Below are 12,432 nucleotides of genomic sequence, written 5' to 3'. Positions count from 1 at the left end.
TGGGCTCGGGAAACTTTTTTGAGGGTGGACTGGCATAAGTCACGACAGGCGAGGTCTTCGAGTAAGGCGAGCTTGTGGACTAGGTCACTAAGAAATCCAAATTGGTTCGTTAAAACGGTGATAGATGATGAGAGTTTGTAATTGTGGGGTGAGAATATTGAAGCAAGTTTTATTTTGGTTTAAGCTTTTGCTTTTTCTTTTTTCATAAACATTAAAAAGTTTTAACAAATGAATAATATAAAAAAAAACTACGTTTAAAGAAATGGAGAAGAAAGGAAAACAAAGGGAGAAATAGAAGAGAATGGAAAATAAAGAAGAAGAAAAAAAGGAAAGTTAAAAGAACATAAAAGAAAAAAGGCAAATTACTCAAAACAAAAAATATGGGGATCAATTGTATAATTTAACCTAAAATTTTTGTTTGAAATGATGATTTAACATGCCAAGTAGCTTATAGTTACACCGTTAACAAAAATTAACGACTTAGTGACTAAAATGTTATAATATGATAACATAAGTGACTAAAATATAACATTTCAAACATAAGTAACTAAAATGTAACCTAAGGTAAATAAAAGTGACTATTTCAATAGTTTAGCCCAAAATATATTTATGCTACTTTGATAAACACTTTCATCGTATAATATATATCGTATGTCATACAAAATTACTTTGAATAATTTTGTATTATTACTTAAATTATGATTTCAACTATGTTTATTAATTCATAAAATATTATTTACATTAAATATGTTATTTATTTTTATCTTTTATCTTTAAAAAAATGTATACCACGTGCAACACAAGTAAAGAAGAAAACTAGTAAATAATAATATGTGGTAGATTGAATTTTTTAAAAAATTTATATTATTGGGATAAAAAGAAGAAGCTAGATACATATTGTAGACCTCGCATGGAATTTTTCTTTTTTTAATTAAGAATTTTATTTTATTTTCATAGAATTTCCACTTCTTTTGAATTTATCTATTTTACAAATTTACCTTACTATAAAATTTAGGAAAAATTTCATGATATTTGAAATATCTTCTAATATATTTAAAAAACTTGAGAATTTTGTGGGTGTTTTTCTATTCTTAAAAATGTCATTATTTTAATTTTATGTATTTTCAATAATATTATATATTCTAAAAATTAAGATTCTTTTTACATTGTTCTTTTGAATTTTCACTTTTTATTTTTCTTATTACTGTGCCCGAAAAAGGATTATATGATATTCTGTGCCCAGTAACTATAAATGTCAAACTCATAAAAAAAATAAATATGGAAGTAATGACGGGTTACAACTTTGAAGGTTAAAAAAATACTTGATAAAAAAGAATTAGTGATTATTTCTTTCCAAAAATTAGTCTAGCGGCCTGAATGCCGAAAGCGACCACGTCCTCTTCTCCCTCTCCCACGCCCACGGCTTGACTGGTTGATGGAAATTGTTGAGAATTGGACAGATGATGGTATGTTGACAGTCTCTTCCTCGCCTTTTTCTTCTGTAAAAAAACCTTTAAAATTATTATCATTACTACTATACTCAAGCTTTATAAGCTTATTTTTTTTATAATATTAATTTTTAACAACATTGACTGAATAATTACTTTTTTCATGTAGGAATTTGAGTAAGCCTTGAAAGGCAGCCTCTGCATTGGAGTTGCTGTTCTTCTTCAACAACTCCCCTGCAACTTCTGCAGGGCTCACATTCACTTCCTCCAACAGCTTCTCAATCTGCTCGAAAACACCATGATCCCTAATCCCAAAATAGTTGAAGGCAAGCTGCTTGAATACGGATGCATTGCAGTATGACATGTGAACATGCATGTCCATCCGACCAGGTCTCACCAGTGCCGGCTCTAACCGTTTTTTATGATTCGTCGTGAAGATTATGATTCGTTCTTCACCACAGCATGACCAAAGCCCATCAATGACATTCAAAAGTCCAGACAATGTTATTTGATTATCACCTTGATTGCTATGAGCTTCGGCCTCCTCCGATTCTCGGTTTTCTAGCTCGATAGAGCAGTCAATATCCTCGACGACTAGTATGGACCGGCTAGAAATGGAGAGCAACAAAAACCGAAGATCCGAGTTATTACGGACGTCAGTAAGATCCAAGTCATAGATATCATATTTCAAGTGATTAGCCATTGCTGCTATCAAACTTGATTTGCCTGTCCCTGGAGGACCATACAACAGATATCCACGTTTCCAAGCTTTACCAACTCTTTTATAGTATTCTTCCCCATTTGTAAACATTTCAAGATCCTCCATTACAGCCCTTTTCAGCTCCCAATCCATAGCCAAACTGTTGAACGTCATTGGGTGTTTAAATATGACCTCGTCGTCATCCCATCTTCCATAAACAACTGTGTGGAGTTTTATACTCTTATTCTCTTCTCTCATCAACTTTGCCCTTTCTAAAATGTAAGGCAAGTATGAATCAATCACTAAATCTTTGTTCCTCTTATGAAAACTTAGCTCATAGTGTCTAACTTCAGACCTTTGAGATGAATTAACATCCCCATGGTTGTGGGAAGGAACTTGGGAACAAACCAGTTTCCATTTCATCTCAACATTTTCATAAACATCGACCAATGTTCCACCTCGATCCATGGATAAAGATAAGTTGTTGTCCTTGTCAGTTTTGCCCACCTTAACTCTTTGGATGGAAGGGGTTGCAGTTTTGGTTCCCAAGTATGCATCAGCAGCTTCAAACACTTGGTTTACAACATGCCCTCTGAATTCATCTATCACAATTGTTAACTGAGAAGAGAAACGGTGAGATAGGCCCCGTAAGCGCATGGAAAAGTAGTTGGTGATTTCTGCTGGGAAGAAATCGTTGGCAATGGTACGAATCACCATTGCTGTGGCTGCTATGGAGGCTGCTGTTGATAAAAGGCCATTGGTTTTCATCTCTTTCCTCTGAGACAACATTTTTGTGAAGTTTTGATGGTGGGTCTTGTTGAAAATATTTGAAAATATTTGTGTTGATGAAAAGGTTTTCAGAGAATGTTTGTGAGGCTATAGGTAAAACCCACAAATCCTGGCTTTCATTTGAGATGGCTCACCAAAATTTATATGGAGCTTTGCTGACCATTTCAGAGGAGACTATAATATTTGGACTTTGACATTTCCTTTCCTTCTTCTCCAAGGTCTTGTGACATTTCTTTTGAATTGAATATAATAAATATGCAATACAAAAAATAATACCAACACAACATAAATAGAATGAATTCATCAAAATTTATATAAGTTGTTTAACATTTTAAAAAATTAGATAAATATTATGGATTTAATTTCATCCCAAGACCTTTTCAACCTTGACATTTCCATTCCTAATGTTTCAAATTAGACCGCTGACTTGGTTATAATGTCATAAAAAATAACTAACGATTAAGTTTAGTTTGACCTCTATTGATTTTGAATTATCATGTTTAATACAATATTTGTGACATTAAATTCGTTACAACAAAGGATCCCCGTCAAAATAAATTCTTAATTGATATCAAAAATTTAGACTACAAAATATAATACAAGATTATTGACATTTGTGATTAAAGATTAGGACTACAAAAATAATCTATAATTAAAATGATTAAAAATGAAAAAAGAAAAAAAGTGCTTCCTCAATATCAACGGGGATTTGGGGCCGCTGCTGAAACATGATAGTTTCTAATGTAAGAAAAGTCTCTTTTCTGAACCATCCTCATACCAAACGCCACCTTACTGCAGATTAAGCTCCATCCCAGCTCTTCTTAGACCTTAGGCAAAATCAGGCAGGCACCATCATCGGATGTACTTCACCTTTGGCACTCAGCAATCCTTAATCTTATCAAAACATGTTCACATGCCCTCATTCACGCTTAACTAAATCAATACTAGTATCCCACATTACTGCCCATAAAGTGTTATACTTTGGCCTACACTATCCAGCAAGGACTTGCTATTCTTTTCAACATATATAAAAGGCACTGCCCTACTGAGCATAATTCAGGCTCGCACACCCTCTTTCCTTTCATTTGAGAGCAGAATTTCAGTGGCAACTTCGTTTTCAAAATAATGTATAAGCATTTTGCAGTTATTAAGTGTGAGGTTCTCCTTGCAACAGCTTTGTTCCCAATTCTTCCCTTGGCTTAGATGAAATCCCTTTGGCTAACATTTCCTCATCATACTTCCGAGCCATATCTAACATGCCCTTTTCAATCAACGCATCAATCAGAGCATTGTATGCAAACTCATTCGGGCTACTTCCTAGTTCTTCCATCTTCTTCCAAACCATAAAAACCGGTCGAAGAAATCCCCATCTCCCAAACTTCCTCATAAGCATCACATATGTGTCCATCCTTGGCTGAACCCCATTCCTAATCATCAAATCAAACAACTTAAGTATCTCTCTAGGCTTCTCAAGAGACCCAAAAAAGCAATGGTATGTAATCACATCAGGTGCACAATCGTTCTTCAGCATTTGGTCAAGCACGGAATAAGCTTGCCTCACCCTCCCATTCTCAAGCAAAAGCTTTATAACCGTATTATAAGTGACAACATTCGGCTCACAACCCAAATCCCTCATCTCCCTGAATACCCCAACACCAAATTCCACACCGTCTGAAACACCAATAGCACAAATTACAGTATTATACGCCACAACATCCAACTTCATCCCTTTCTTCTTCATCTCCTTATACAACTTCACTGCCTTCCACGGCTTCCCACACTTGCACATTATATCCATGTAAATAGAATAAGAATGCAAATCTTTCTTAATACCCTTTTTATCCATTTCTTCCCAAAATTCCCTACATTTACTCCACCACCCCATTTTAAACCACCCACGAAGAATCATATTATGAATCTTAGTATCATTCACATTAAAACCCAAGTCCTTACTTCTACCGAAAAAGCACAATTCATGTGCCTCAATTACATGCTTATACTCACAAAGTGCATCAACAAGGTTACAGAATGAAATATTATCTTTCAAATTGAATTCCCCTAATCTATCAAAAGTAGCAATAGCTTCATTAACAAGATGGGCAGTTATATAACGCTTAAACATGATGCGAAACGTGGCATGATTGGGCATCGAATAAGGGTTGTTCTTCATTCTACGAACCAAATCCCATGAAAGATCAAACTCAAAATACTTACCCAAAATGTCCAACATCTTGTTGAAGGTGTCTGTGGTGTGGGTGAAGTGGCAAGCTGCTTCGACCCAATTGAAGAACTCAAAGGCGCGTTTCCAGTCTTCGGAGTAGCAAGAGAGGGTTTCGTGGACGGTTCGGTGGTCGACATGGGATTGGTCCGGGAGGGGATTTGGGGACTGAGAGTGGAAATGAGGAGTGGCGTTTGGGAATATAGAGTGAGAATTAGAGGAAAAGAGTCGATGAATTGGTGAAATCAGTGAAAAGGGGCTGAGGCGTTTTGCGGAGATTGAAAAAATCATTCTTGCACAACCATGGACTATGGCCATCCAAGCCAAGCCTCTGTCTTGAAACCTGCAAGAAACCCAAAAAGAGAAATCAGTGAGAAAAACAAAGAAGGAGAGGAATTGGCTTAACTTCTCCGATTGAGTTCAGAACCGGAACTCTGGGACTCCGCTCGACGATCCGAACGGTGACGAGGCGTATTCGGACAAGGGGAACAACATACCAACGACCGAAGACGATCCGACGGTGTAGGTTGGAGATCGGAGAAAGAAAAGGTTCAAAGCTTTCGCCTTTGTTTCATGAAGTTTGGGTCCGGTTCTTGGTGATCTGACTAGATAGAATTGAAGAGTGAAAAAAGAAGAGCTCCATGGTGATGGCGGTCGACCGGTTGCGGCGGCGTTAAGTGGGAAGAAAAAAAGAAAAGAGGGTAAAAAAGGAAATAAAGTAAAGAAAAAAATTTTGGTGTAAATAGCTTTCAAGCTTTAAAAAGCAATTAAGTTCGGATTTTTTTTTATTTAATTAGGTACTTAAATTGTTAAAATGTATAGAAAAAAAAAACTCTTTAATCGTTAACTTTTAACACTTGACTGTTAAAGTTAACTATCTCAAATTTTTTCAGTTAAAGGTACTCGAGTTATAATCACGATGTAAATTATGGACAATTAATTTTAACGGTAAACTGTTAAAGTTAACAGTCAAAAAGAAAAAGTAAGAGTTTAATTGTTTTTTTTAATTCAATAATTTTTAATACATTATAAATTTTAAATATAAAATTAATAGAAAATAAGAGTTTAATTTTGTTTTAATTTAAGAATTTTTTAATACATTATAAAAATTTAAATACAAAATTGAATAAAAAATAAGAGTTTAATTTTTTTAAAATTAAGATTTTTTTTATGCCCATGAGACAAGATAAATGAAAAAAGTTTCTCGAGTTCATTCCCTCAACCTCCTAACCAACCCCCATGACCACCTTATTTACCTTACCTACAACATTCTCGCCATCTCGAAATTACGTTGTTTCATAGATTCTTCAAACGAGCTCGACACTCTCAATGACTAAAATGACCACCATATGAAACTTACCCTCAACTTTACCCAAACTAGTTTGGTTCCATGATTCCTTTCTCTATCCGGTTCATCCATGCTCGGCTTCCAATCAAGCTTGCTAGGGAATATCCAATAAGGTTTAAATTAATTTTTTGCTTAATTTTATTTGCCAGAAAATAAAAGGAAAGGAAAGGAATAATCTACACGATTCTGTCAAAATTTGGAAAGGGAAAAAATTGTAACGAATATAAAAAATTCAGTTTATATTTAGATTTGATTAAGGATATGGTTTTTTATATGGGTAAACTATTAAAATAGTCACTTTTGTTTGGCTCATGTTACATTTTAGTCACTTATGTTTGAAATGTTTCGTTTTAGTCACTTATGTTATCACGTTGTAACATTTTAGTCACTGAGCCGTTAGTTTCTGTTAACGGTGTAACAGTAAACTGATGTGGCACGTTAAATCACCATTTCAAACAAAAATTCTAGGTTAATTTATACAATCGGTCCCATATTTTTTCGTTTGGAGCAATTTAATTTTTTTCTTTTATGTTTTTTTAACTTTCTTTCTTTTTCATTCTCTTATGCTTCTCCCTTTGTTTTCCTCCCTTCTCCATTTCTTTCAACGTAGTTTTTCTATGTTTTATTTTTTTGAACAATTTAATTTTTCCGAGTGAGGCGAACTTGTGGACTAGTTACAAATGGAAAACATAGAAAAACTATGTTAAAAGAAATGAAGAAGGGAGGAAAATAGAGGGAGAAGCATAAGAGAATGGAAAAAAAAGTTAGAAGAACATAAAAGAAATTTTTTAAATTGTTGAAAATGAAAAAATATAGGGACCAATTGTAGAATTTAACTTAAAATTTTCGTTTGAAATGATGATTTAGCGTGCCACTCAGCTTATCGTTACACCATTGTCGGCAATTAACGACTCAGTGACTAAAATGTTACAACACGATAATGTAAGTGACTAAAACGTAACATTTCAAACAAAAGTGACTAAAATGTAACCTGAGGCAAACAAAAGTGACTATTTTGGTAGTTTACCCTTTTTATATTGATGAAATACATCTAGTTTTAGTTTCAAAATTAGGTTAGATTCAAATCGAGATTTGATTAAGAATTATTGGTATTCGATTTTGAGTGAAATTCAATTTAGGAATCATGTGAAAAAACAAGGACTTGGTTTATTCGGTGGGCAAAGATTATGTTTTTATAGTGAAGAATATGTTAAGAAAGAAAAAATAAAGGGGGTGAAGAATGGAAGAAAAATAAAGAAATAAAAAGAAAAATATTAAGTTGTTCAAAAAAATAAAAGTACATGAACTAGTTGTGAAATTTGGCCTAAAATTTTAGTCTGATATGATGAAATAACGAGCCACGTCAGATTGTCTTTACACCATTAACAACAGTTAACCAAAATGTGACAAAATGATAATATAAATGACTAAAACGTAATATTTCAAATATAAGTAACTAAAATGTAACATGAGACAAACAAAAGTGACTATTTTAATAGTTTACCCAAAAATAAAATGTCAACATTCATATTTAACATATATAGTGAATCTATTATTATATTGGATTAGTAGTCATCGATCTTTATTAAAATCGAGATTCCCTTTTCCAAATCAAATCGAAAACTTTATCTTTTTAAATAAAACTCGATATTTTTGTCTTAATCAAAGTTAAAAAGAGATATTTTTGTTTTGGAATAAAATGTGTTTTACTCTAAAAATATGTAAATAAATAAATAAGTTTTTTTCATGGGATCACATTTAATTATTTAAATGTCAAAATTAAATTCGTATTTTTAAAATTTGAAATAATACGATGTATCAATTTTAAGCATTGCAATGTTAAAAATTTATGTTTTTCTTTAATAAAGATTTTAAAAGATTCATTTTTAAACAGATTGCTTTATAAGTAATTGATCACAACAGATAAAAAGAATCAGTTGCGATTCTCTCAATTTTATTAAAATAAAATCCCATATTTTTTTATTTTACAAATCAATATAGATTGATTGAACCAATCCAAACATAAAAGTGTTTTTGAATTTTGTACACATAAATGGCACCCTTAAAAAAATGTATGGTTGTTGGTAGTTTTCCTAAAATTAGTATTTATAATTGAATAATAACCTAAAATAGTTAAAAAAAAAATTTAACATAAAAATAAGCTATCTACCTGTCAGTAAATTAAATTATCCTCGTCAACTTTTGTTTTAGACCTTATAATATAATGTATATACTAATTTTTTTACCATTTTAGACTTTGTAATATAATATATACTAACCTTTTTACATGTGCAATACATGAATTGATCGTATGCATTTTAACTCAATTTTATCATATGATTGATAATCAGTGTATTACTATAATCTCTAGAGTTAACACCTTTAGTAAATGCTAAATCTGGATATTCGGCACGTGAATTTATTTTCAAAATCATTTATTTCATGTGGATAATATAACATCATATAAAAATATAAATAAAATAAATAGAATTAAATTAAAAAGTAAAAACTAAACTTAAATAAAGTAAATTTAACTTTAAGAAACGTCAAATTTTAACTCAAAATTTCTTCAATTAAAAAGAACCCAAATTTTTTTGAATTTATCGAAAACAAAATTTCTCAAAATTTATATCTCTTGCTTAACTTATTGAGCTTAATAGGAAGTTGAATAACTTGATTTTGATTATCATTTTTTTTGGTTCTATCTGTCTTTTCACGTAATATTATATTATCCATGTGGAATTGATTATTTAAAGAAAAAATCACGTGTCGAATTTTTATTGGTTAATTTAGTATTTACTATGGGTGTTAACTTCATGTACCATAATAATACACAAATTGATAGTTCATGTACCACATTAAACATTTTCAAAGTATAAGTCAAATAATACACAGATTAATAGTTTAGGTATTACATCAGACATTTTAAAATATAGATACCACATTGAACATTTATAAAAATATAGATGCCAAATATGACATTATCCCAGAAGTAAATTAAAGCTCTCATATGATGTAGTTTTTCTTAACCACAATCCAAAGTCAGATGCATTAACCAAAGTCAAATATCTTAGAAATTAAATTTAAGAAAGTTGGAAACAATCGTCCAAACCAATGGTCAAATTGCTCCCTAGCACTACACCAGAACAGGCTTTTAGCGGCATATCTTGTGGCATTTTGATAACAAACGCCTCTAAAAATCGACCATTGGCAGCGCAAAGTAAAAAACGCCACTAAAGATCTAGCATTAGCGGCGATTCTAATAAAACGCCGCTATAGAATATCATTAGTGGCGTTTACCACATAGCGCCGCAAAATATCAAGACCAACACGCAGCGTTCTGGTCTTGATGTATATTGGCATTTGTGGCGCTTACGAAAAAACGCCAATAATGTATAGTATTAGCGGCGCTTATGGGAAGCGCCGCAAACGATGTTAACCAAAACGCAGAGTTTGGTCTTGATGTATATTGCAATTAGTGGCGCTTATAAATAAAACGCCGCTAATGTATAGTATTAGCGGCGCATAGCATTAAACGCCGCAAGATATCCTAATCAAAACGCTCCGTTTTGGTCTTGATGTATACTATAATTAGTGGCGTTTAAGGAAAACGCCAGTAAAGGATAGTTATAGCAGCGTTTGGTGGGAAGCGCCTCTAGATATCTTAACCAAAACGCAGAGTTTTGGTCTTTAGGAGTATTAGAATTAGTGGCGCTTGATAAAAAACGCCGCTAAAGTATATCATCAGCGGCGTTTGTCGGACGCGCCGCAAATCATCTTAACCAAAACGCAGAGTTTTGGTCTTTAGGAGTATTAGAATTAGTGGCACTTGATTAAAAACGCCGCTAAAGTATATCATCAGTGGCGTTTGTCTGATGCGCCGCAAATCATCTTAACCAAAACGCAGAGTTTTGGTCTTTAGGAGTATTAGAATTAGTGGCGCTTGATTAAAAACGCCGCTAAAGTATATCATCAGCGGCATTTGTCGGATGCGCCGCAAATCATCTTAACCAAAACGCAGAGTTTTGGTCTTTAGGAGTATTAGAATTAGTGGCGCTTGGTTAAAAACGCCGCTGAAGTATAGTACTAGCGGGGCTTTTACGAAAACGCCACAAAAAACCTAAGCAAGACGGCATCGTTTTGGATCTTTTTAGTGCTTTAGCGGCGTTTTTCCTTAAAGCGCCACAAAATCATTTTATATGTTTTTTATATTTTAATTTGTTTATTTATATTAATTAAAATTCAATTTATGTTTAATTGAATATTTGTTAAAAATGGAAATATTGAAATAGTATTATTTAAGATAATTTTAAAAAATTTTAAAATACATGACTGATTGATTTATAATTTATATATATTAAATAATTTCATATATAATTGTAAAAGATACGATAGTATTAATTTTAAAATATTTTATTATTTATCGTTATAGTTTAGGGTTTAATACATATGCGGTTTAAGGTATACGGTTAATTTAGGATTTAAGGTCGGTTTAAGAGTTACAAATTGAATGTTTATATAGATTATGGAATTATGGATTCCAGTTAATTTGAGGGTTTTAATTTAGGGGTTATAGATTAAGAAGTTAGGGATTTAAGGTTTATGGATTCGGTGTCAGGTTAGGCTTTACGGTTTAGATTAATTAGTGTGTTTTAATTTTATAAAATATGGTTTAAGGGTTAAGGGTTAGGGATTCGGGTTACGATTTAGGGTTTTGATTAATTAATATTTTTTAATTTATGTATTAAATAAAGTTTAGGGTTAGTACAAGTTAGGACCGGGGTTTAGGGTTTAAAGGTTAGAAGATAAGTGTTAGTGATTTAGGGTTTAAAAATTCGGGGTCAGGTTAGGCCTATTGGGTTTGCATTATAGAATATATGATTTAATGTCCATGGTTTAGAGTTTTAGGGATTACAATTTACTGTTTATTATTTTGGGTTAATAGTTTATGTGTTAGAGTTTGTGTTTAGGGTTTAATGATACTGTTTAAAAATTGAAGAACATTTAGATTTTACTAAAGATTCATGCAATTTAATATATGAATATAAAATCTATGTTTTGTACAGTAACATTGGCCATGCAATGAACCCTAAAATATGGTTTAGGAAAATTACGGTTTGGGACTTTTGGTTTTGACTTTTACTGTTCGGGGTTTTGGGGTTTAGGGTTTAGGATTTAGGGTTTGTGGTTTAGGGATTAGGGTTTGGTTTTTAAGGTTTAAGGATTAGAAATTATAATTTAAGCGGGTTTAAAATGCGAATTTATTTTTTTTAAATGTATTACTCTCTCATTTTTTTATTATTAATTTTCCCATTTTATAACATTGGTTTTAATTTTGGATCAAATTGACTTTAATCCTGTCACTGGGAAGGGGAACGGCACCGTTTTGTTCATCTATATTAGTGGCGCTTTGAAAAACGCCGGAAAGTTGGATTAGGAGTTAATGAAACTGCATCGTTTTACGTTGCAATTAGTGGCGCTTTCCATGAAACACCTCAAAATTTTAATTATGTTTATTGAAATGTTGTCGTTTTTGTCTATTGTATTAGTGGCGTTTGTGAAAAACGCCACAAAATTGGGTAAACTGTTGGGGAAACGGGTTCGTTTTGAGTTATTTTTAGTGGCGCTTTACTTAAAACGCCTCAAAATTGGTCAAACATTTGTAGAAACGTTACCGTTTTGTTAATGTTATTAGTGGCGTTTTATCGAAAACGCCACGAGTTTGAGGTAAGTGTTGATAAAGCGACCACGTTTTGAGTTATAGTTAGTGGCGCTTAGTATAAAACGCCGCAAATTTTTGACCTACATTTTGTGGCGCTTTGCTTAAAACGCCGCAATTGGATATGTTTTTAGATGAGAACGGCGTCGTATTTTTTCCATCAGTCTGACCAAATACACCCGATCGAGCTTTCTCCCTCACTTATCCCCC

General features: G+C 32.5%; 2 protein-coding genes across 3 annotated transcripts; both read right to left on the bottom strand.

Moving 5' to 3' along the window:
• Positions 1-1,253: 1,253 nt before the first annotated feature.
• Positions 1,254-3,298, bottom strand: LOC107915999 (AAA-ATPase At3g50940). The gene is made up of 2 exons (XM_016845169.2): positions 1,605-3,298; positions 1,254-1,499 (listed from the first exon to the last, which is right to left on the bottom strand). Exons 1-2 carry the CDS (start codon positions 2,935-2,937, stop codon positions 1,366-1,368), a joined length of 1,467 nt encoding a protein of 488 aa, XP_016700658.1. The 5' UTR covers positions 2,938-3,298; the 3' UTR covers positions 1,254-1,365.
• Positions 3,299-3,479: 181 nt separating this feature from the next.
• Positions 3,480-5,920, bottom strand: LOC107914150 (pentatricopeptide repeat-containing protein At1g80550, mitochondrial). 2 transcript variants are annotated; one of them, XM_041103058.1, is made up of 2 exons: positions 5,589-5,920; positions 3,480-5,498 (listed from the first exon to the last, which is right to left on the bottom strand). In XM_041103058.1, the coding sequence occupies exons 1-2, from the start codon at positions 5,648-5,650 to the stop codon at positions 4,085-4,087; spliced, it is 1,476 nt and encodes a 491-aa protein (XP_040958992.1). In that variant the 5' UTR covers positions 5,651-5,920; the 3' UTR covers positions 3,480-4,084. The 2 variants fall into 2 exon arrangements, with proteins under 2 accessions (XP_040958992.1, XP_016698431.2); XM_016842942.2 differs by having other exon boundaries at positions 5,653-5,917.
• Between the last annotated feature and the right edge of the window lie 6,512 nt (positions 5,921-12,432).

Source organism: Gossypium hirsutum, chromosome D10, assembly GCF_007990345.1.
Source record: "Gossypium hirsutum isolate 1008001.06 chromosome D10, Gossypium_hirsutum_v2.1, whole genome shotgun sequence".
Lineage (NCBI taxonomy): Eukaryota > Viridiplantae > Streptophyta > Magnoliopsida > Malvales > Malvaceae > Gossypium > Gossypium hirsutum.
This window is presented reverse-complemented; position numbering and strand designations above follow the sequence as displayed.

Excerpts from the sequence above, each read along its gene's own strand:
- LOC107915999 (XM_016845169.2), bottom strand. The coding sequence starts at position 2,937 with ATGTTGTCTCAGAGGAAAGAGATGAAAACCAATGGCCTTTTATCAACA. Across the intron at positions 1,500-1,604 it reads CAAATTCCTACATGAAAAAA|AAGAAAAAGGCGAGGAAGAG; the intron begins GTAATTATTCAG and ends GTTTTTTTACAG.
- LOC107914150 (XM_041103058.1), bottom strand. The coding sequence starts at position 5,650 with ATGTTGTTCCCCTTGTCCGAATACGCCTCGTCACCGTTCGGATCGTCG. Across the intron at positions 5,499-5,588 it reads TCGTCGAGCGGAGTCCCAGA|GTTTCAAGACAGAGGCTTGG; the intron begins GTTCCGGTTCTG and ends GGTTTCTTGCAG.